We start from the raw sequence: 24,163 nt of genomic DNA, 5'->3' as shown, positions 1-24,163 counted from the left end.
CTGACAATGGTATACACCAAGCTAATCCCAGTTACCCACATTTGACTATATCCCTCAAAGCACCTCCAATCCATGCAATTAACCAAACTTTTTTTAAAATGTTACTATACCTGCCTCAGCCACTTCCTCTGGCAGTTCACTCCATATGTACACCTCTCCATGCGTAGCTACCACTCGGGTCCTTTTTAAACATTTCGTCTCTCACCTTTAACCAACACCCTCTATTTTTAGGGTACCCTCCCCCAGTGTGTTACCAAAAGACGATTTGGCAAAAGCACAAAGCAAAAATGATAATTTTATCTTGCATCACTCGAGCAGTGAGACTTCACACAATTGTATAGGAAATGACGAAAAAGTAGATTCACCCCGATGTTGTCTGTTGTTATATACCTTAGGTAGGAAAAACTTAGATAGGCTACTTGCATTAGAGGGATGGGGGTTCCTAACAGAGGTATACAAATTTATGAGAAATATTGATAGGGTACATGGCAAGAGATGCATCTCCATGGAAGACCCTAAACTCTGCCGATGATGGAAATCCATAGCAACACACAAAATGTTGGAAGAACACAAGGGGTCAGGCAGCATCTTTAGAGGGGAATGAACAGTCGTAAACATCGGATGTTTATTTCCCTTCATAGGTCCTGCCTGACCGGCCGGGTTCCTCCAACATTTTGCATGTTCCTCTGCCATGGCAGAGACATCTAAGACCAATGGGCATCAGTTAAGGTGGTGGCAGGTGCCTGCACAACAACTTACGTTTGTAGTATCCAGAGAAGCACTTAAAGCAAGATGCAAAAGGCAACAGACCATGTCCAGGTAAATAGGATTCATACAGGTAGGTCAACTTGGTGGGTCAAAGGTTCTGTTTCTCTACTATATCACTATGACTTAAATAAAAAAAAAAATACTGTTTGAGATGTTCTGGATTTAAGTGTCCACCTGGCCATTCTTCAACTTTAGGGCTTGAAAGTCTGAATGGGCTCTGTGTACAATACTCGATAACGAAGGTAACAGGGAAAACATGGACTATAAGATCACCTACCCCATGAGATCCCATTATCCACCTTATGTAAAGTTGATTAAATGCTTTAAGGGTTTCAATTTCCATTGGTCTCACAAGTCTATCAAAGTTAATTTGTCACCAAGCTATTGTCCTGGATTCCCTGTACAAGTTTAGTTACAATCTAGTGCCCAGAATATGTGATAAGCATAAAAATAAACTCTATATTCTACACACTGCTTGAAGTGAACTTAATTAAAAATCAAATTAACTGTTTTACAAGGATATTTGCATCAAAACAATATTCTTGCTCAAGGTCATGAATATACCAGAGCATCTTCATATAATATACAAGAACATCTCCTTGAGCCTTTCAGTTGGCTACATGCTTGTGGTCTGGTTTCCTTATCACCCTGCAGGCTCCAATCAACACTGGTTGGAGAACGCTGTGGATGCTGTAGTAGATTTGAGCACGGACCATCTGTGGACAAGCCAGACAGGTTGCTGCTTCATTCAATCCCAAGCAAAAAGGCTTGCTTTTAAAATTTAAAAAAATGCGTTGGGATGGGCATGGAGGTGAAACTCCCATATCCTAGAGTCTGAATTTACGGATTAATAGACTACATTCTAAAACACATCAATAAAAAGGAAAAACTTCATTTGTGTGCAGAATGCAGAAGTTGTCAAGGAAAAGTTGGATGGGATGAAGGAAAGGTAAGAATATATTCTGGCTTCTTTCCCTTTCCGGTCCTGACAAAGGGTCTCAGCATAAAACAACTCTATTCCTTTTAATAGATACTGCCCGACTTTCTAAGCTCGTCCAGCATTTTGAGAGTAACTCTGGATTCCTAGCATTTGCAGAATCTCTTGCGTGCAAGAATATAGTTTATTCTTTTTTGCTTGTAAACCTAGTAACTAGTCCCAGTTCTGATGCAAGTTTTTTTTGACCTGAAACTGTCAACCACTTCTCAGTTTGCGGATAACTCCCGGCTGAATCACTTCCAGCATTTTCTCCTATCATTTCAGATTCCCAGAAATTTGAAGTAGCTAGTGAAAGGGAGACAGACATCATTGCAAAGTGGGAGCAACTTGAAAAGAAGTCTCCCCAGGAGTGAATTTTATTTGAGCCAATAAAAGGAGTGAGGTGCAAGTGGGGGGCCATCGTTGGAGTGGAAGGCTTTGGCTCAACAGGCCTCAGCGAGAACAGACTTGGGCAAGCACAGGCAGAGGTTCTTAACAAGTTTCTAGTAAGTTTAATTTCCTCCACCTTCTTTGTCTATTAGTGTATAGCTAGTGCACCGAGAATGGGTCTAGAGATAGTGGTATGTTCTTGTGTGAGAGATGTGGGAAGTGGGAGATCTCCAATCTCTCTGATAACTATATCTGCACAAAGTGCATTGAGCTCCTTAGAGATGGTGGTAAGAAACTGGAACTTGATGACCTTTGGCTCGTATTGGAGAATGAGGTGGCGATAAAATCGGAGCTACAGGGAGTTAGTCACCCCTAAGTTGCTGGTGACAGGTGGAAGAGGGAAAGCAAATAGGCAGTCAGTACAGAGTGCTCTTGTGGCCATTCCGCTCATTAATAAGTATACTGCTTTGGATATTGTGGGGGGTGGGGGGCAACCTACCAGGGTAAGCGACTGGGTCTTTAGCACTTGGTCTGGTTTGTGGCTCAGGAGGGAAGAGGGGAGGAGAGGAGTGCAGTAGTGATATGGGATTTCATGGGTAGAGGAGTAGATAGGAGACTCTGTGGAAGTGAAAAAGGTATTGGAATAGTGTTTTGCCTCCTAGGTGCCAGGGTCAGGACGACTCAGCTCAGGTTCACAGCATTCTAAAGGGGGAGGGTGAATAGCTATTTGTCGTGGTGCATATTGGTATAAATGACATGGGTTGGAAATGAGAGAACATCCTGAAAACAGAATATAGGGAGTTAGGGAGAAAGCTGAAAGCAGGACCTCCAGGATAGTAATCTCTGGATTGCTGCCCATGCCACATGCCAGTGAGGGTAAGAATAGGATGGTTTGGCAGATGTATGCTTGAGGAATTGGTGCAATGGACAGTGCTTTAGCTTTCTGGGTCATTGGGATCTCATCTGGGGAAGGTTTTAAAAAGACAAGTTACATCTGAACCCAAGGGGGAACCAATATCCTTGTGGGAAGGTTTTCTGGTGCTATTGGGGGGGGGGTAGTTTAAAGTAATCTGGCAGAAGGATGGAAACAGGAGTGATAGGGCTGAGGATGGGGTAGTTGGTATACAAGTAGAGGCAGTGTATAGTTTGCGGGTGATGAAGGACAGGCAGATAGGACAAAGTTGCATGGAAGCAAAATTGAAAATATTGATGAACGCAGGACTAAAGTTGTTATATTTGAATGCACGCAATATATAGAATAAGGTAGATGATCTTGTAGCACTGTTAGAGATTGGCAGGTACGGTGTTGTGGGTATCACTGAGTCGTGGCTGAAGGAAGATCATAGTAGGGAGCTTAACATCCAATGCTACATATTGTACTGAAAGAACAGGTAGGTAAGAAGAGCTGGGGTAGCTCTGGTGGTAAAAAATGAAATCAAATTCTTAGAGAGATGTGACATAGGATCGAAAGATGTAGAATTGTTATGGGTAGAGTTAAAAAAAACTGCAAGGGAAGAGATCCTGATGGGAGTTAAAGACAGGGCTCCTAACGGTAGCCAGGATGTGGGGTAAAATTACAATGGGAAATAGAAAAAACATGCCAAAAGGGCAATGTTACAATAGTCATGGGGATTTCAATATGCAGGTAGTTTGGGAAAAACAGGTTGCTGCTGGATCCCAAGGGAAGGAATTTGTAGAATGCCTATGAAACCATAGAAACCATAGAAAAACTAGAGCACAGAAACAGGCCTTTTGGCCCTTCTTGGTTGTGCCGAACCATTTTCTGCCTAGTCCCACTGACCTGCACACGGACCATATCTCTCCATACACCTCCCATCCATGTATCTGTCCAATTTATTCTTAAATGTTAAAAAAGAACCCGCATTTACCACCTCGTCTGGCAGCTCATTCCACACTCCCACCACTCTCTGTGTGAAGAAGCCCCCCCTAATGTTCCCTTTAAACTTTTCCCCCTTCACCCTTAACCCATGTCCTCTGGTTTTTTTCTCTCCTTGCCTCAGTGGAAAAAGCCTACTTGCATTCACTCTATACCCATCATAATTTTATATTCCTCTATCAAATCTCCCCTCATTCTTCTACGCTCCAGGGAATAAAGTCCTAACCTATTCAACCTTTCTCTGTAACTCAGTTTCTCAAGTCCCGGCAACAACCTTGTAAACCTTCTCTGCACTCTTTCAACCTTATTAATATCCTTTCTGTAATTTGGTGACCAAAACTGAACGCAATACTCCAGATTCGGCCTCACCAATGCCTTATACAACCTCATCATAACATTCCAGCTCTTATACTCAATACTTTGATTAATAAAGGCCAATGTACCAAAAGCTCTCTTTACGACCCTATCTACCTGTGACGCCACTTTTAGGGAATTTTGTATCTGTATTCCCAGATCCCTCTGTTCTACTGCACTCCTCAGTGCCTTACCATTTACCTTGGATGTTCTATTTTGGTTTGTCCTTCCGAAGTGCAATACCTCACACTTGTCCGTATTAAGCTCCATCTGCCATTTTTCAGCCCATTTTTCCAGCTGGTCCAAATCCCTCTGCAAGCTTTGAAAACCTTCCTCACTGTCCACTACACCTCCAGAGTGTATCATCAGCAAATTTGCTGATCTAATTTACCACATTATCACCCAGATCATTGATATAGATGACAAATAACAATGGACCCAGCACTGACCCCTGTGGCACACCACTAGTTACAGGCCTCCACTCTGAGAAGCAATCCTCTACTACCACTCTTTGGCTTCTTCTATTGAGCCAATGTCTAATCCAATTTACCACCTCTCCATGTATACCTAGCAATTGAATTTTCCTAACTAACCTCCCATGCGGGACCTTATCAAAGGCCTTACTGAAGTTCATGTAGACAACATCCACTTTCCTGGTAACCTCCTCAAAAAACTCCAATAGATTGGTTAAACATGACCTACTATGTACAAAGCCATGTTGACTCTCCCTAATAAGTCCCTGTCTATCCAAATGCTTGTAGGTTCTGTCTCTTAGTACTCCCTCCAATAACTTACCTACTACTGACGTTAAACTCACTGGCCTATAATTTCCTGGATTACTTTTCGATCCTTTTTTAAACAACGGAAAAACATGAGCCATTCTCCAATCCTCCAGCACCTCACCCGTAGACACCGACATTTTAAATATATCTACCAGGGCCCCTGCAATTTCAACATTAGTCTCCTTCAAGGTCCGAGGGAATACCCTGTCAGGTCCCGGGGATTTATCCACTTTAATTTTCCTCAAGACAACAAGCACCTCCTCCTTTTCAATCTGTACAGTTTCCATGATCTCACTACTTGTTTCCCTTAATTCCATAGACTTCATGCCAGTTTCCCTAGTAAATACAGACGCAAAAAACCTATTTAAGATCTCCCCCATTTCTTTTGGTTCCGCACATAGCCGACCACTCTGATCTTCAAGAGGACCAATTTTATCCCTTACAATCCTTTTATTCTTAATATACCTGTAAAAGCTCTTTGGATTATCCTTCACTTTGACTGCCAAGGCAACCTCATGTCTTCTTTTAGCCCTCCTGATTTCCTTTTTAAGTATTTTCTTGCACTTTTTATACTCCTCAAGCACCTTATTTACTCCCCGTTTTCTATACATGCCATACAACTCTCTCTTATTCTTTATCAGAGTTGCAATATCCCTTGAGAACCAAGGTTCTTTATTCCTATTCACTTTGCCTTTAATCCTGACAGGAACATACAAACTCTGCACTCTCAAAATTTCTCCTTTGAAGGTTTCCCACCTACCGATCACATCCTTGCCGGAGAACAACCTGTCCCAATCCACACTTTTTAGATCCTTTCTCATTTCTTCAAATTTGGCCTTCTTCCAGTTTAGAACCTCAACCCTAGGACCAGATCTATCTTTATCCAATATCAAGTTGAAACTAATGGTGTTATGATCACTGGAACCAAAGTGCTCCCCTACACACACTTCCGTCACTTGTCCTAACTCGTTTCCTAATAGGAGATCTAATATCGCATCTCCTCTAGTTGGTACCTCTATATATTGATTTAGAAAACTTCCCTGAACACATTTTACAAACTCTAACCCATCTAGACCCCGAACAGTATGGGAGTCCCAATTAATATGTAGAAAATTAAAATCCCCGACCACCATAACTTTGTTTCCTGCAGTTGCCTGCTATCTCTCTGCAGATTTGCTCCTCCAATTCTCGCTGACTATTGGGTGGTCTATAATACAACCCCACTAATGTGCCCATACCTTTCCTGTTTCTCAGCTCCACCCATAAGGACTCAGTAGACAAGCCCTCTAATCTGTCCTGCCTGAGCACTGCTGTAATATTTTCCCTGACAAGCAATGTTACTCCCCCACCTTTCATTCCTCTGCCTCGATCACATCTGAAACATCGGAACCCTGGAATATTAAGCTGCCAGTCCTGCCCCTCCTGTAGCCAAGTTTCACTAATTGCTATAACGTCATAATTCTACGTGTCAATCCACGCCCTCAACTCGTCCGTCTTCCCCGCAATACTCCAAGCATTGAAATATATACACCTCAGAAGATTTTTACCACCACTCACAACCTTTCCATTTGTGGCTTTGCTTGAACTTTTAACATCATTTATTTTCACCCCAGCCACACTGTCAGCTCTGGCACTCTGGTTCCCATCCCCCTACAAATCTAGTTTAAAGCCTCCCCAATAGCACTAACAAACCTCCCTGAAAGGATATTGGTCCCCCTGTAGTTCAAGTGTAACCCATCTCTCTTGTACAGGTCCCAGCTGCCCCAGAAGAGGTCCCAATGATCCTGAAATCTGAAACCCTGCCCCCTACACCAGTTCCTCAGCCACTTGTTCATCCTCCAGAGCATCCTATTCTTACCCTCACTGGCACGTAGCACAGGTAGCAATCCTGAGATTACCACCCTCGATGTCCTGCTTTTCAGCTTCCTACCACGCTGTCTATACTCACTCTCCAGGACCTCCTCACTCTTCCTTGCTATGTCATTGGTACCGATGTGCACCACGACATCTGGCTGATCACCCTCCCACTTCAGAATGTCATGCAAGCGATCAGAAACATCCTTGACCCTGGCGCCCGGGAGGCAACAAACCATCCTGGATTCTCTGTTACGACCACAGAACCTCCTATCTGTACCTCTATCAAGTCCCCTATCACTATCTCTCTCCTCTTTTTCCACCCTCCCTCCTGCACTGCAGAACCAGACTCAGTGCCAGAGATCTGGCTGCTGCAGCTTGTCCCAGGTAAGTCATCCCCCCCAACAGTATCCAATGCGGTATACTTGTTGTTGAGGGGAATGGCCACAGGGGAACCCTGCTCTGCCTGCCCTTTCCCCTTCCCTCACCTGAAAGTGGCCCAATTTCCTGTGCTCTGCTCCTTTGGGGTAACTACCTCCCTGTAACTGCTATCTATAATCTCCTCATTCTCCTGAATGACCTGGAGGTCATCCAGCTCCTGCTCCAGTTCCCTAACGCAGTTTGTTAGGAGCTGCAGCTGGATGCACTTCTTGCAGGTGTCGTTGTCAGGGACACCGGAGGGCTCCCTGACTTCCCACATCCTGCAAGAGGAGCATTCCAACATCCTGCCTGGCATTCTCTCTACTCTAAACAATCTGAACAAAAAACTTACCAGAACCTATCCATGTATATTTCTAAATTTTTTAAAAACATAATTGTATCCACCTCTGAAGCTTCCTCCAGCAGCTTCCCCTCAAGTCCCCTTTAAATCTTTCCACATTCAGCTTAAATTCAACACCCTCTAGTTTTAGACCCCACCCCCAACATTACCCCCTTCATGATTTTATACATTTCGATAAGGTAATTGTTCAGGCTCTAACACTCCAGTGGCAATGGGTCACATTGTGTCAGCATGGCAATACCCCAAATGGGAACCAAGAGTCCACGGAGTTCCAGGCCTTACCATTATTCCCTAGTGCAATGAAATGGACTCCTGACTTGGCAAATGTACCTCATTGAGTTTGCACCTTACTGCTTGCCTGCACTTTCACTGTAGCTGCTACACTTTATTCTGCATTGTTATTGATCTACCTTATTGTACCTCAATGATCTGATCTGTATGAACAGACAAGCTTTTCACAGTTTCTCAGTACATGACAATAACAAACAAATACCAATATCTGTATTTGAGATCGGGCAGCTCCTCCAGAGAAGGACACAAATGCCTCAACGCAGAGTTTTAATACCAGGACAGGTCAGTTCGTAGCTCTCAAGTGAATCAGAAAGATTCATCCCATTCACTAACTGAGTACATCCAGGGCTGACATTGCTGTTCAGTCCCCGAGTTCTGCACTGCCAGACAGAATGCAAAAAGCTACCAAGGCACTATAAACTTCTCCCTGGTATCCCTCCAAGTATTCATTCCATAGCCAAGAAAACAACTGCTGTTTTCGAATTGAGTAAAAATGTTGCAGTACATCAATCTGGTTGGTAGTGCTGCCGCCTCACAACTCCAGAGCCAAGACTCATTCCTGACCCTCAGTGCATTGTGTGTGGGGTTTGTACACCATTCCCCTTGCAGATCTCCTCCTCCTCCATTTTGGCTTCTTTGTACCAGCTAAAAATGTGAACTGGGTAATGCTATATGAACCGTGGCGTGCAGATGAAGGGATAGGAGTCGGTGGGAATGTGAGGAGAATAAAGTCGATTAGGTAGGATTAGTGTAAGAATAGGTGCTTTATGGTCTGCCTGTTGGCCAGAACACCATGTCTGCTAATCTCTGGAAGTCCAATGTGGTAATCGAAGGCCCAATGTTTGTATGACACCTTCAGGCTGTCCCCAGCATACTCTGTGGTGTTGGGTTTTAGTACAAATGATGCATTCACTGAATGTTTGGGTACATGTGATAAGTAAACTTAAACATTGAATCTTGAGTCTGTAGATTTGATGGGCTGAAGTGTTGGTCTTTGCTTAATCACTGACTATGACTTGCCAATCATTTTACTGGGGAATAGGATTCAAGTATTTGATTGGATGTAAAGGCCTTGGGGAAATCCCAAGACTGTAGAAATGTACAACACAAGCATTCTTTACAAATGTTGCAAACATCGAAAATGAAGTATATGGAACGATGTTGAATGGTTGGTGTGGGGATTGAACTCAGCCTGCAGACCACAAGGCAAGATTACCGACAGTGAGCCATGCCTGACGGCTCCAGTGGAAGAGGTACATTCAGCATCATTATAGCATCGGTGACGTGGAAGGATTACCATCTGCGTGGTGATCGCTTTGAAGCGTAAAGCTGCCTGCTCTGGCCCACGTCCTTGCAGCAACATCAGCACTTCTTCATCCAGCATCCTCTCTAAAGTGGCCGGGATACAGTCGGAATCACTCGTCCATTCAGAACCGCCCTCCTTTAAAAGGTGCACAAGACAGAAACAGTCAAGAGAAATTTCAAATTTCCAAACAGTTCAGCTCCTAAACTCAACTAACTTGATTTCAACTAACAAATGTCACGTTATTTTAAAAAATGCACCCAGCAGGACACTGATGCTGATACATTTCACACAGATATGGGATCTCTAAATTTCAGGACAGAATGGAGTGGTTAAGTGCTTAACAAAATCAACAGACTCCATGAGACCTTCAGACATAGGAGCAGAATTAGGCCATTCAGCCCATCAAGTCTGCTCCACCATTCTATCATGGCTGATCCCAGATCCCACTCAACCTTGCACACCTGCCTTCTCTCACATCCTTTGATGCCCTGATCGACCAGGAAACTATCAACTTCTGCCTCAAGTATTCCCATGGGCTTGGCCTCCAACCACGGTGTGGCAGAACATTCCACAAATTTACTACCCTCTGGCTAAAAAAATTCCTCATTACCTCTGTTCTAAAAGGTCACCTCTCAATTTTGAGGCTGTGCCCTTTAGTTCTGGATACCTCCACCCCCCTCCCCACCACCATAGGAAACATTGCCACCACATACACCCTATCTGGTCCTTTCAACATTCGAAGGGTTTCAATGACATCCTTCCACATTCTTCTAAATTCCAATTAAATTGAGTCCATTTGACTTGATGGGCCAAATAGCCTAATTCTGCTCCTATGTCTTATGGTTATGAAAAAACAGAATTAGTGAATATTTATTAGCCAACTATCTTCACAATTCAATATTCTGGGTGGAGGGGTAGGTAGTGATGAGGAAATATTGAGATTGTAGCTGGGCTTGGAGAAATTGGAAGAATGGACAAAAAAGTGGCAGATGGAATAGAGTGTTGGGAAATATATGATAATGCACTTTGGTAAAAGGAACAATAGTGCTGACTATTTTTTAAATAGGGAGAAGGTTCAAACATCAGAGGTGCAGAGGGACTTAGGAGCCCTCGTGCAAGACTCCCAGACGGTTAACTTACAGGTTGAGTCTGTGGTAAAGGCTGCAAATGGAATGTCGTCATTTATTTCAAGGGGAATAGAATATAAAAAGAGGTAATGCTAAGCTGTTATAAGACATTATAAAATCAAGCCACACTTGGTGTATTGTCAACAGCTTTGGACCACACAGCTCAAAGAATGCGTTGTCGTTGGAGAGAGTTCAGAGGAAGTTCGCGGGATGACTCTGAATGAATGGGTTAACTATGAGGAACGTTTGGCAGTTTTGGGCCTCTACTCACTGGAATTTAGAAGAATGCCGGGGGGGGGGGCGCGCGGAATCTCACTGAAACCTACCGTACTGAATGTTGAAAGGACTAGATAGGGTGGATGTGGAGAGGATGTTTCCTGTGGTGGGGGTATCCAGAACTCAAGGGCACAGCCTCAAAATTGAGGGGTGACCTTTTCGAACAGAGTTAAGCAGAAATTTTTTTAGCCTGAGAGTAGTGAATCTGTGGAATGCTCTGCCACAGACTGTGGTGGAGGCCAAGTTGATGGGTACATTTAAAGTGGAAGTTGATTGTTTCCTGAACAGTCAGGGTATCAAAGGACATGGCGAGAAGGCAGCTGTACGGAGTTGAGTGGGATCTGGGATCAGCCATGATGGAATGGTGGAGCAGTCTCAATGGGCTGAATAGCCTAATTCTGCTCCTATGTCTTATCCGTTGCTAAGAATCCTCACCATCCGGGACATGCCCTCTCATTATTACCACTGCAGAAGAAGTTACAGGAGCCAGAGTACCCACACTCACCATTTTAGGAACCACCTCTTCCCCTCTCCCATCAGAATTCTGAACAGTCCAGGGACCCATGAGCACCATCTTGCTCTTCTTCTTTCGCACTATGCATTTTTATTTTAACAGCAACTTTCACACATCAGTAATACTATACCCAATTCTTTTTGCTGTAATTCAAATTTTTATTATTTATTCTTATTTTGCAAAGCAGCACAGGATATCATAGAGGAGATACAGTACAGCATATTTACACAGCCATCCCATGACAGGAAAACAAATAAAACTTAGAAACAGAAAGTAGTTCTAATTTAAGTTTAAATTAACATACAACCAAAATTGATTTCAGGCCTAATCAAATAGACCGAAGCCAGTGACCAAAACAATCAATCTAAAAACAGTAATTGGAGATCTGCAAATATGAGGAATTCTGCAGAAAATTCAAGCAACACACAAAGTTGCTGGTGAACACAGCAGGTCAGGCAGCATCTCTAGGAAGAGGTACAGTCAACGTTTCGGGCCGAGACCCTTCGTCAGGACTAACTGAAGGAAGAGCTAGAAAGAGATTAGCGCTTTCTACTACTAGCTCCTACTACTAAACTCTTACTAGCTCTTCCTCCAGTTAGTCCTGATGAAGGGTCTCGGCCCGAAACGTCGACTGTACCTCTTCCTAGAATTGGAGATCTGTATTTCTACTGAAGCTCTGTTTTTGTTAATGCACACTCTATGAAGGCATTGGGGATTTCTTGTTCAACACAAAAAATGTGGAGTAGTATTGGCTCAGCTCCATAACTGAAACATTGCAAGGACCTTTAAGCTATGAGGGATCTGCCATGCACCAGGAAGGATTTGTTGCAAATACTTCTCTCCCAGTCTCATACACTTTGTGTTACCATATTTCATCTTTCTTCTCGATAACACCATTACAGGGTTTATCAAAAACTCGGCATAACATAAAACCACACCAAGAAAAATTCAAAGTTTGGCGTGTTACGTGCCAGCAGCAATAGACCACAGACACAGATTTTTAATGTTAAACAACCATATTTTCAATTTTATAGTCAATTAAAACAATTACTCCTCTAACCAGAGTTAACAGTGCAATGCATTTTAGCTCACAAACAGTTCTTTCCAAGTCTTACTCAACCCAAAATATAGAGAATTTAAACAGAGTCCTAGTATGGCAATCCAGAAGGTTCCGAGATCCACGGGAACAAGTACAGGTATCAGTGAGGTAGAGTTCATAAATCCACATTACGATGACACAAGGTGACAGTCACAGAAGATTCAGGAAGTCGAGTGGTCGTCACTTAAATACTAGAGTCCAAGCAGCGATAACAAGGTGACGCCTAAGTTCCAAAATCGACGCAGGGATATCACAAAGTGACAATCACGGAATATTCCTTAACACAAGTGGTCACCACGTAACTCACCCGAATCCATGTATAGGTTAACAAAAAGTGGTCGCCACAGAATACTCCAGAAATCCAAGTATGGATCATACAATGTGACAGTCACGTATCCAATATGAACCGCAAATGATCACAATCTTCCGACACGGAGAAATATTGGGACCGCCCACGGCTGTAGTGAACTCTTATAAAACATAGTACAGCACAGTACAGGCCCTTCGGCCCACAATGTTGTGCCGACCCTCAAACCCTGCCTCGCATATAAGCTCCAACCTTAAATTCCTCCATATATCTGTCTAGTAGTCTCTTAAACTTCACTAGTGTATCTGTCTCCACCACTGACTCAGGCAGTGCATTCCACGCACCAACCACTCTCTGAGTAAAAAACCTCCCTCTAATATCCCCCTTGAACTTCCCACCCCTTACCTTAAAGCCATGTCCTCTTGTATTGAGCAGTGGTGCCCTGGGGAAGAGGCTCTGGCTATCCACTCTATTTATTCCTCTTATTATCTTGTACACCTCTATCATGTCTCCTCTCATCCTCCTTCTCTCCAAAGAGTAAAGCCCTAGCTCCCTTAATCTCTGATCATAATGCATACTCTCTAAACCAGGCAGCATCCTCTGTACCCTTTCCAATTCTTCCACATCCTTCCCACAGTGAGGCGACCAGAACTGGACACAATACTCCAAGTGTGGCCTAACCAGAGTTTTATAGAGCTGCATCATTACATCACGACTCTTAAACTCTATCCCTCGACTTATGAAAGCTAACACCCCATAAGCTTTCTTAACTACCCTATCCACCTGTGAGGCAACTTTCAGGGATCTGTGGACATGTACCCCCAGATCCCTCTGCTCCTCCACACTACCAAGTATCCTGCCATTTACTTTGTACTCTGCCTTGGAGTTTGTCCTTCCAAAGTGTACCACCTCACACTTCTCCAGGTTGAACTCCATCTGCCACTTCTCAGCCCACTCCTGCATCCTATCAATGTCTCTCTGCAATCTTTGACAATCCTCTACACTATCTACAACACCACCAACCTTTGTGTCGTCTGCAAACTTGCCAACCCACCCTTCTACCCCCACATCCAGGTCGTTAATAAAAATCACGAAAAGTAGAGGTCCCAGAACAGATCCTTGTGGGACACCACTAGTCACAATCCTCCAATCTGAATGTACTCCCTCCACCACCACCCTCTGCCTTCTGCAGGCAAGCCAATTCTGAATCCAGCTGGCCAAACTTCCCTGGATCCCATGCCTTCTGACTTTCTGAATAAGCCTATCATGTGGAACCTTGTCAAATGCCTTACTAAAATCCATATAGATCACATCCACTGCTCTACTCTCATCTATACGCCTGGTCTCCTCCTCAAAGAACTCTATCAGGCTTGTTAGACACGATCTGCCCTTCACAAAGCCATGCTGACTGTCCCTGATCAGACCATGATTCTCTAAATGCCCAGAGATCCTATCTGTAAGAATCTTTCCCAACAGCTTTCCCACCACAGATGTAAGGCTCACTGGTCTATAATTACCCGGACTATCCCTACTACCTTTTTTGAACAAGGGAACAACATTGGCCTCCCTCCAATCCTCCGGTACCATTCCCGTGGACAACGAGGACATAAAGATCCTAGCCAGAGGCTCAGCAATCTCCTCCCTCACCTCGTGGAGCAGCCTGGGGAATATTCCATCAGGCCCCGGGGACTTATCCGTCCTAATGTATCTTAACAACTGCAACACCTCCTCTCCCTTAATATCAACGTGCTCCAGAACATCAACCTCACTCATATTGTCCTCACCATCATCAAGTTCCCTCTCATTGGTGAATATCGAAGAGAAGTATCTACAGGCTCACTTCCACAGCCTCCAGGCACATCTTCCCACCTTTATCTCTAATCGGTCCTACCTTCACTCCTGTCATCCTTTTTTTCTTCACATAATGATTGGGGTTTTCCTTTACCCTACTCGCCAAGGTCTTCTCATGCCCCCTTCTTGCTCTTCTCAGCCCCTTCTTAAGCTCCTTTCTTGCTTCCCTATATTCCTCAATACACCCTGCTTCCTAAAATCTGATCCCTGCTTCCTAAACCTTATGTATGCTGCCTTCTTCCACTTGACTAGATTTTCCACCTCACTTGTCACCCATGGTTCCTTCACCCTACCATTCTTTATCTTCCTCACTGGGACAAATTTATCCCTAACATCCTGCAAGAGATCTCTAAACATCGACCACATGTCCATAGTACATTTCCCTGCAAAAACATCATCCCAATTCACACCCGCAAGTTCTAGCCTTATAGCCTCATAATTTGCCCTTCCTCAATTAAAAATTTTCCTGTCCTCTCTGATTCTATCCTTTTCCATGATAATGCTAAAGGCCAGGGAGCGGTGGTCACTGTCCCCCAGATGCTCACCCACTGAGAGATCTGTGACCTGACCCAGTTCATTACCTAGTACTATATCTAGTATGGCATTCCCCCTAGTCGGCCTGTCCACATACTGTGACAGGAAACCATCCTGGACACACTTAAACTCTGCCCCATCATTTTTTCCTTGGAACTAATCAGGTGCCAATCAATATTAGGGAAGTTAAAGTCACCCATGATAACAACCCTGTTATTTTTGCACCTTTCCAAAATCTGCCTCCCAATCTGCTCCTCTGTATCTCTGCTGCTACCAGGGGGCCTATAGAATACCCCCAGTAGAGTAACTGCTCCCTTCCTGTTCCTGACTTCCACCCATACTGACTCAAAAGAGGATCCTGCTACATTACCCACCCTTTCTGTAGCTGTAATAGTATCCCTGACCAGTAATGACACCCCTCCTCCCCTTTTTCCACCCTCTCTATCCCTTTTAAAGCACTGAAATCCAGGAATATTGAGAATCCATTCCTGCCCTGGTGCCAGCCAAGTCTCTGTAATGGCCACTACATCATAATTCCATGTATGTACCCAAGCTTTCAGTTCATCACCTTTGTTCCTGATGCTTCTTGCATTGAGGTACACACATTTCAGCCCTTCTACCTTACTGTCTTTACACCGTTTATTCTGCTTCTCTTTCCTCAAAGCCTCTCTATATGTTAGATTTGGCTTTACTCCGTGCACTTCTTTCACTGCTCTATCGTTCTGGGTCCCATCCCCCTCGCAAATTAGTTTAAACCCTCCCAAACCATGCTGGCAAACCTACCTGCAAGGATATTGCTCCCCCTCGAGTTCAGGTGCAACCCATCCAATCTGACAGGTTCCACCTTCCCCAGGAGAGATCCCAATGATACAAAAATCTAAAACCCTGCTCCCTGCACCAACTCCTTAGCCACACATTCAGCTGCCATCTCCTCCAATTCTTACCATCACTGTCACGTAGCACTGGCAGCAATCCTGAGAACTCCACCCTTGAAGTCCTGTTCTTCAGTCTTCTGCCTAGGTCCCAAAACTTATACTTCAGGACCTCATCCCTCTTCCTGCCTATGTCATTGGTCCCAACATGTATCACGACTTCTGGTTGCTTTCCCTCTCGTACCAGGATGTTGTGCACCCAGTCAGAGACATCCCGGACCCTGGCACCCGGGAGGCAACAAACCATGCGGGTGTCCTTCTCACGTCCACAAAATCTCCTGTCTGCTCCCCTGACTATAGAGTCTCCAATGACGACAGTTCTCCTCTTCTCCATTCCACCCTTCTGCACCACAGGGTCAGACTCAGTGCCGGAGGCCCTGCCACCGTGGTTCACACCTGGTTGGTCATCCTCGCCAACAGTATCCAGGATGGTAAACTTATTATTCAGGGGAATGGCTACAGGGGTGCTCTGCACTACCTGTCTGCTCATCTTTGATTTCCCCCCTCTGACTGTCACTCAACGACCTGCTTCCGACAGCCTAGGTGTGACTACCTCCCTGTAGCTCTCATCTATGACTGCCTCATGAGTCGAAGATCATCCAGCTGCTGCTCCAGATCGCCCAGCCGTATGCACTTCTGGCAGATGTGACTCTGCGGGAGAGGGGCGTTCCCCCAAGACTGCCACATCTCACATGAGAGGCACATCACCGTCTCAGGAGGCATTGTAAAGTCTAACTGCAAGCAAGCTTGTCCTCTGCCTGTTCTCGTCGAAGCCTCTTGAGTCAAAGCCACAAAGCTCCATTCCTTCACTGGCCGCTTTGCTTGAGCTATCCCTCTATTTATCTGTTTGAGGTTTTCAAAATGCTTGGTCACCTGACCTCGATTGCCCAATCAGCTGCTTTCTGCTGTGTCTGAGCTATTCAAATCTTGATTGTCTAATCAACGGCTTTCTGCTGATCTATTCAAATCTTGATTGACTTGATTGCACAGACCAACTGCCAAAACTGCCAGAATCTCTCGAGTCAAAGCCTCAAAGCTCCACTCCTTCACTGGCCCATTCACGCACTGGCCGCTTTCCACTCACTCAACTCAATTCACTCTCTCGCTGGTAGCTCACAGTCCGTTGAGTCGTTTAACTGATGAATTTTCTAGAAACTTCTCAAATCAAATAGGAAAAATGTCCACGTATGTTATAATGAAGTCATCCCCCCCCCCACCACGCCTCATCCAGGTGCGCCTAAATGCAGCTTATGGTTAATTAAAAATCGTTGACATGTAACAGATGATGCACAGGGATTCTTGTCTCAGCCTTTTCCTGGATAACTTGTCAACAGCTTGTGTCTGCCCTTGGGCCCAAATAACCCACTTCCTTCAATAGAAACAACAGGAATTCTGCAGATGCTGGAAATTCAAGCAACACACATCAAAGTTGCTGGTGAACGCAGCAGGCCAGGCAGCATCTCTAGGAAGAGGTGCAGTCGACGTTTCAGGCCGAGACCCTTCGTCAGGACTAACTGAAGGAAGAGTGAGTAAGGGGTTTGAAAGTTGGAGGGGGAGGGGGAGATCCAAAATGATAGGAGAAGACAGGAGGGGGAGGGATGGACCCAAGAGCTGGACAGGTGATAGGCAAAAGGAATACGAGAGGATCATGGGACAGGAGGTCCGGGATATTCCTTATATTCCGTCTGGGTAGCCTCCAACCTGATGGCATGAACATCGACTTCTCTAACTTCTGCTAAGGCCCCACCTCCCCCTCGTACCCCATCTGTTATTTATTTTTATACACACATTCTTTCTCTCACTCTCCTTTTTCTCCCTCTGTCCCTCTGAATATACCCCTTGCCCATCCTCTGGGTCCCCCCCCCCTTGTCTTTCTTCCCAGACCTCCTGTCCCATGATCCTCTCATATCCCTTTTGCCAATCACCTGTCCAGCTTTTGGCTCCATCCCTCCCCCTCCTGTCTTCTCCTATCATTTTGGATCTCCCCCTCCAACTTTCAAATCCCTTACTCAATCTTCCTTCAGTTAGTCCTGACGAAGGGTCTCGGCCTGAAACGTCGACTGCACCTCTTCCTAGAGATGCTGCCTTGCCTGCTGCGTTCACCAGCAACTTTTATGTGTGTTGCTTCAATAGAAAGACAGTTCCTTGCTTGAGTACACTATCATGCTCAGGAATGCACTTGATACCTCAGGTGTTCAGTTTCTCCTCCTCTGTGGCAGTTATAACCAAAGTATTTCATTGGATGCATAAATTATATTGGAATGCCTTTAACGTCTTTTACACAGTGACTAAAAATAACTTGGATCATGTCTTCACACCACAAGGCAGCTTGCTATATAAGCAAAGTTCCCTTTCAGTGCTGACTGCAAAATCGTTATTTTTTTTTCATCTACATTTAAGCATACAAACACACAGGACAATTCCAATTCAGTAAAGACTGTGGCCCGTCCATTTCATTTAAAAATAAATTTATTTAGAGGATTGGCCTGAAACAGGCCCTTCGGACCCTATGAGCTGCACTATCCAGCAACCCGAGTGTTTAACGTTAGCCTAATCACAAGACAATTTACAATGAGTATTCAACCTACGAACTGCTACATCCTTGAACTCAGCTGAAACTTGAGCACTGAGGGGAAACCCACGTGGTCTCAGGGAGAAAGTACAAACTCCTTACAGAAGGCACCAGAAAGTAACTCCACTACTGCGGAATATTGTTGCGCTAACCACTATACTACTGTGGTTCCCAATGTGGAGTTGCATTGTGGGAAATGGATGTTGTTCAACCAAGGTTCATCTCAATCCCCACAAAACCCAAAAGTCTTTCCGGCTTGAGGACTTTATCAATCGTTCTGTGATGTCATCAACAACTTTGATTCATTAAAATTTAGCTTCCAGTTAAGTCTTATATCATCGGGTTCTCATTTGGGTCTAAAATAGACTTGTCACTGTGATTCTCCAGCACCTCCATTCTTTGATAGGAACCTGTTCTGGCAGAAAGGTTTTTAGGAATCCCAGTGTTATGTTCTTGTTTCACCCTGTAATATATCCCTTTTAATAATGCTGCATTTCCTTTTTTTTTGTTAAAAGGACAGCTTCCAGCTCTGGGCAGGCTCAGCATGTAGATGTAGCAATGAAGGAAGTGGCCATCAGTTACATTGTGATCAGGCAGCCTGCTTTATTGGTAATAAATTTAAGGGCCAAGTAGTATTCTAAGCATTCTGCAGCCCAGATTGCATTTCAGTTACTCTTTCCCAATACTAAATCCATGATTAATGATCTCAACCTAAAATGTCAGCTGTTTATTCTCCTCCATAGACCCTGCCTGAGCCACTGAGATCTCACAGTTTTGTTGCTCCACATTTCCTGATTCATAGGCCTGAAATATTTTCCTTGTTTTCAATCCAAATCCTGATTGGATTTGCTTCCATCACACCCATGTGATGTACTCAAATCCCCAACTATTCCATGTTGAAAGCTCTTCAAAGTTAGCTTGAGGATTGCTCAGTAACGGAAAAGTAAAGATGTAGATACTGTAAAATCTGAGGCCTAGGCAGAAGATACTGGGGGCATGCAGGCCAGGCACCATCTGTGCAGGGAAAAGCACACAGTTCAAGGCCGATAACCCCTCACCCGAATGTTGACTATGTCACACTCCATAGATGCCACCTATCCTTTGAGCACTGCCAGCAATTTTTGTTTTTGTGCAAGTTTCTTCATCTTTCTTACCTGAAAAGCATTTAATAGCTCTGATTGCAATGAACTCGGAGCCCCGGATATCTCAGGTCCATCTAGCAGCATTGTTGATGTGTTTATACACTCTCTGTGAATAAATGATGGGCAACATTAGGGGAGCTGGACTGCAAACATTGGGAGTGGGTCTTAATGAGGGAATCAGTGATCAATACTCACGAAGCCAGCTCCTGTTGCACGAGGAGTTGTTGTTCTAACTTGCTCTTCTCATTTCGTAGACCCTACAGGGATTCAGGACTGGAACTCAAACAGGAATTCTTTTGCTCATGCATTCAATTATTTAAAAAGAGGATCTTACCTCTATAATCATGGAATATTCAACAATGGAATGTTTAAGCTCCTTAATATGATTCTCCCTCTGCAAAGAAAAGATGCATTAAACAAAAATAGAACAAATAGACTAATATTGTGTGCATTGCTACTGGGCAGGAGGAAGGAAGGATCTGGGGTAGGGGAGGTAAATGAGGAAGGTGATGAATAATTTTACCAGCCCCTTACAGACCAGTTCACTTAAAGTTCAAAGTAATTTTTTTTAAATATAAATCGAAGTGTATATACATGTCAACATATATTACCTTGAGATTTTAATATAAAACTGCACACAAAAACTGACAATGTGCAAAAAAAATTATGCAAATATTGCCCAAAAGGAAAAAAACAGTAATAAATAATTAATAAATATTGAGAACAGTGAGAGTTGTAGAGTCCTTGAAAGCACGTCCATAGATTGTGGAACCAGTTTAGTGTCGGGGTGAGTGAAGTTAGCCACTGTTTCAGGAGCCTGATGGCTCAACCATCAGTTTAACCATTTAATTTAACCGAAGAGCTGTAAAACAATCCAAGAACTTGAAACCTGGCCAATATATGGCTTGCATTATTCACTCAAAGCAGATGTAATATTGGACTTTATGTTCCTGGTGGCAGGAAACTGTAAATGGATAGATAATGAACAAAACACTTCTAGTGCTGATTTTGGAGCTACTTGTATGATCAGCACAGTAGGAACATTCCTTCATTCGGGACTCAAATGACCTTACGATTTCATTAGTAGCATTGCTGTTCTGACCAAGAGGAAACAAAATGAGATAAGGACAAAGTTTAGCAGCCAAAGGAAATCTGTCAGGGCTGAGATAAGCTTACATTTCACACTATACAAAGCTACCCAAATATGGCTGTAAACATTTCCTCTGCTTCAAATGATGAGCTGAGGCTTTACAAAATTTCTTAAATTCATGATAAAGATGGGCACACTGCCAAGGGATGCATCAACAAGAGTTTAAAAGATGGTGAATGATGCATCTTCCCTATTGAAGCAAGGAGGGAAACTGGAAGTCCCAGATTGGATGGCAATAGGCTGTACAGGGCAGAGCAGACTGGAACAGCTGCACCCCGTCTATAAAAGCAACCCACTGGCTACGAGTTGTATCTAAGTAACCACATGAGTACAGATGTTTCAAGATGATGCCAAACTGTGACCTTTGTTAAGGCCACAGCTCAGTTTTACTTGCTTTTTAGAGTTGTGTGTGTGCTTTTGGGGTCAGATGGTAGTTAGGAGTCAGGTTGTGTTTTAGGGGGAGGGAGGTGGAGGAAACAGAAGGACAGGCTGGAGTCTCAAGTCTCTGCTCTGTGTTCAAAGGCCGGCTACGTGGACGTGGAATATCTGTGGACTGGACCGGGATGCCTGGCTGGGTGTCAGGCCAGAAGTCCAGTGTGGACAAATACTCGTAGGCCCCTATGGTCAGCGATCTGGAACATGTTGAAATGTGTAACATTTTGGGTCTTGCACACTGGTGTCAAGCGATCTCAGGCTTCAGTTCCTGGATCTTCTCAATTGCTAAGCCCCTCATTGATGCATTAAATTGCTTTAGGAAATCAGCTATTGCAAAACCGCCCAATTTAGTGTCCATAAAATATTAGCTGTTTTCTATTTGTGTTCCAAGCTCCATTCAATCACCAAACAATTCTTGGAAAAAAAATCATCTCATCTCAATTTTAGACTTTGCCCATTTGCTTCCAGCCTTTTAACTGTCCAGGAACTCTACATTCCACCTGATCCAATCTTATCAGGCAAAACCCAGTTGACTGCCTCATAGCCATATCATCCCAGCGGCAACACCTTAATACTGTTTGTAGGAGCCAATTTGTATCCATGTACTAACATTTGCCTGCCCATCACTTATGGGTGTGAGAGACACACCATGCCCTGAGAGCAAGAAAGATAAACAGCCCTCAAGTTTTTAACTCTGAGAAAGCACCAGGCCATTTGCTTTAATATCTAAGGAGGTCTGGTACTAAATAGCCTGATAATAAACATTTTTGGAACAATATTGAAGTGTCATTTAAAGGCAAGGAACTACGCACTAATGACGTTAGATGTTGTCATTCAAAACTGGCTGTAATAATTAGAGCAAGAACTTTGATTGCAAGGTTTATTGGGTAGCATTGTTGGGTTTTGCCAACACTGATGTGTTATGGGTTCTCACACTTAACACGTAGTATCATTGCAGCCAACTACAATTCCCCCACCAGCTACACGGGAGGGTTTCTACTGAATGGATGAACGTAATGATACGATGGCTGGGAGTGTGAGAAACGGTGCCCACGGCAGACATGTTCTTTGCACAGGGAGTGGGTACCTGGATGCTCTAGGGGTTTCTTGTGCAAACAGATGTGACAGCAACAGCAGCAGCTGCCTTAAATGATTCCACGGCCAGAAAGCAAGGAATGACCAAGACCGCTATGGACAAAACAGCCCAGGCAAGCATGAAGCTGTATCTGAGGATCTCAGTGAAGATAAAGAATGTAGTTTAATTGCTGGCCTTCCGAACAATCCCACAGAAAACAGCATTTATTAAACCTACCTGCTCTAAAAGCAAAGATGAACTATTAAGAGCAGAGAGTCTAAATAAATCAAAGTTGTATTTTGGACAGGTATACAGCTGATATTCACATTGGGAAGTTTGAAAGCTGGAAAAGGTTGTTGACTGATTCAAATGAAAATATTGCTGAAATTCATGTCAAACCTTATAGATGTCATAGCCACGAAATCTTACTAATGCCTTTACTTCCTCAGGAGGCTGACGAAATTTGGCACATCCCTGTTGACCTTCATCAATTTTCAAATCGATGCACCTACCTGGATGCACAATGGCTTGGGCGTGGCAACTGCTCTGCATGTAATAACAATAAATTGCACAGAGCTGAGAACGCAGCTCTGCACCACGTGGAAAACAGCCTACCCCTCCATGGGCCCCATCTATACTTGGCTGCCTCAGTAAGCAGTTAGTGTAATCAAAGGCCCCACCCACCCTGGATGCACTGCTACCCTCTTCCATCACGCAAAAGATAGAAAAACAAAAAAAACACGTCTCACCAGGCTCAAGAGCAACTTTGACCCTGTCGTTATATGGCTATTAATTCATTTTCTAGTACAAAATTTGGACTTCTGACCTCACAATTGAACTTGTCATGATCATACTGTTTAACTGCACTGCACTTTCTCTGTACCTGTTACTCTACAGTCTGCATTATTGTTTGACCTTGATCTGCCTCAATGCACTGTGTAGTAATCTGATCTGTGTGAATAGTATGCAAGACAAGCTTTTCACATGTATCTTGGTACATGTGACAAAAATAAATCAATTCCAAATCCAAGGTCAATTTTCAGCAGTCTGCAGGAGATCGTAAATTGGACATAATGTGGGTCTAACTCTGGACAAAACCAATTTTTCAAGCCGTACAATACCCTAGAGAAATGTAGAGACTTCTAGGCCGGTCTGAAATTCAACAGCCCCAGCAGGGCAGAAATTGCAACACAGGACAAATATCCTGGATGTTCCACTTTGAGAATGTCCAAGCAAGTAGCACAGAATATCTTAACACAGCAAGCAGAACTGGTGGATTAGACTGGTGGAAGCCCATCATTAGACAGAGTCCTTCACTCACAGTTGGACATTAGCAACCCATCAACTGCTGGCACTTTGAGACCAGTTCTTGGTGTGAAGCTAAACAGAAAAGCTTTGCTGTCAAAATGAGTTCCCCAAAATACCATGCAAAGCAGTTGCCAACTTCTGAGAAGACTACAGACTCATTAAAGGCACAGTTGCTTGGGCAGATCTACTCCATGGTGAAGCACAGCTCAACTGCAAGCCTAGTTGTACCAAAATTATCAGGAAGGGGCTACAGAGCAGAGAGAACAAATTAATTCAAATTATTGAAAAGCTCCTGTGCCAAACAAGGAAAAAATATCTATCCTAATATCTTCTGGTAGCTTGATTTCAGGTTTCCACAGGAAGCAGGTAAAGAGCAGAGGTGCTTAACCTTAAAGTGCACTAGTGGCCAAACATAACTTCATCTGCCAGTGACGAAGAATTT

At 43.9% G+C, this 24,163-nt stretch overlaps 1 protein-coding gene across 1 annotated transcript in view; it reads right to left on the bottom strand.

The window, feature by feature from the left end:
• The window catches only part of lrmp (lymphoid-restricted membrane protein), a 227,776-nt gene that overhangs the window by 149,832 nt on the left and 53,781 nt on the right, over positions 1-24,163 (bottom strand). Inside the window, exons 10-13 of the mRNA XM_072241407.1 lie at positions 20,088-20,147; positions 19,949-20,010; positions 19,766-19,859; positions 9,391-9,534 (exon numbers count right to left, since the gene is read on the bottom strand). Coding sequence (XP_072097508.1) covers positions 9,391-9,534; positions 19,766-19,859; positions 19,949-20,010; positions 20,088-20,147 — 360 coding nt within the window. The remainder of the gene's footprint in view (positions 1-9,390; positions 9,535-19,765; positions 19,860-19,948; positions 20,011-20,087; positions 20,148-24,163) is intronic.

The sequence above is a fragment of the Mobula birostris genome, chromosome 23 (assembly GCF_030028105.1).
Source record: "Mobula birostris isolate sMobBir1 chromosome 23, sMobBir1.hap1, whole genome shotgun sequence".
Lineage (NCBI taxonomy): Eukaryota > Metazoa > Chordata > Chondrichthyes > Myliobatiformes > Myliobatidae > Mobula > Mobula birostris.
The sequence above is the reverse complement of the archived record's forward strand: the minus strand, read 5'-3'. Positions and strand labels throughout refer to the sequence as shown.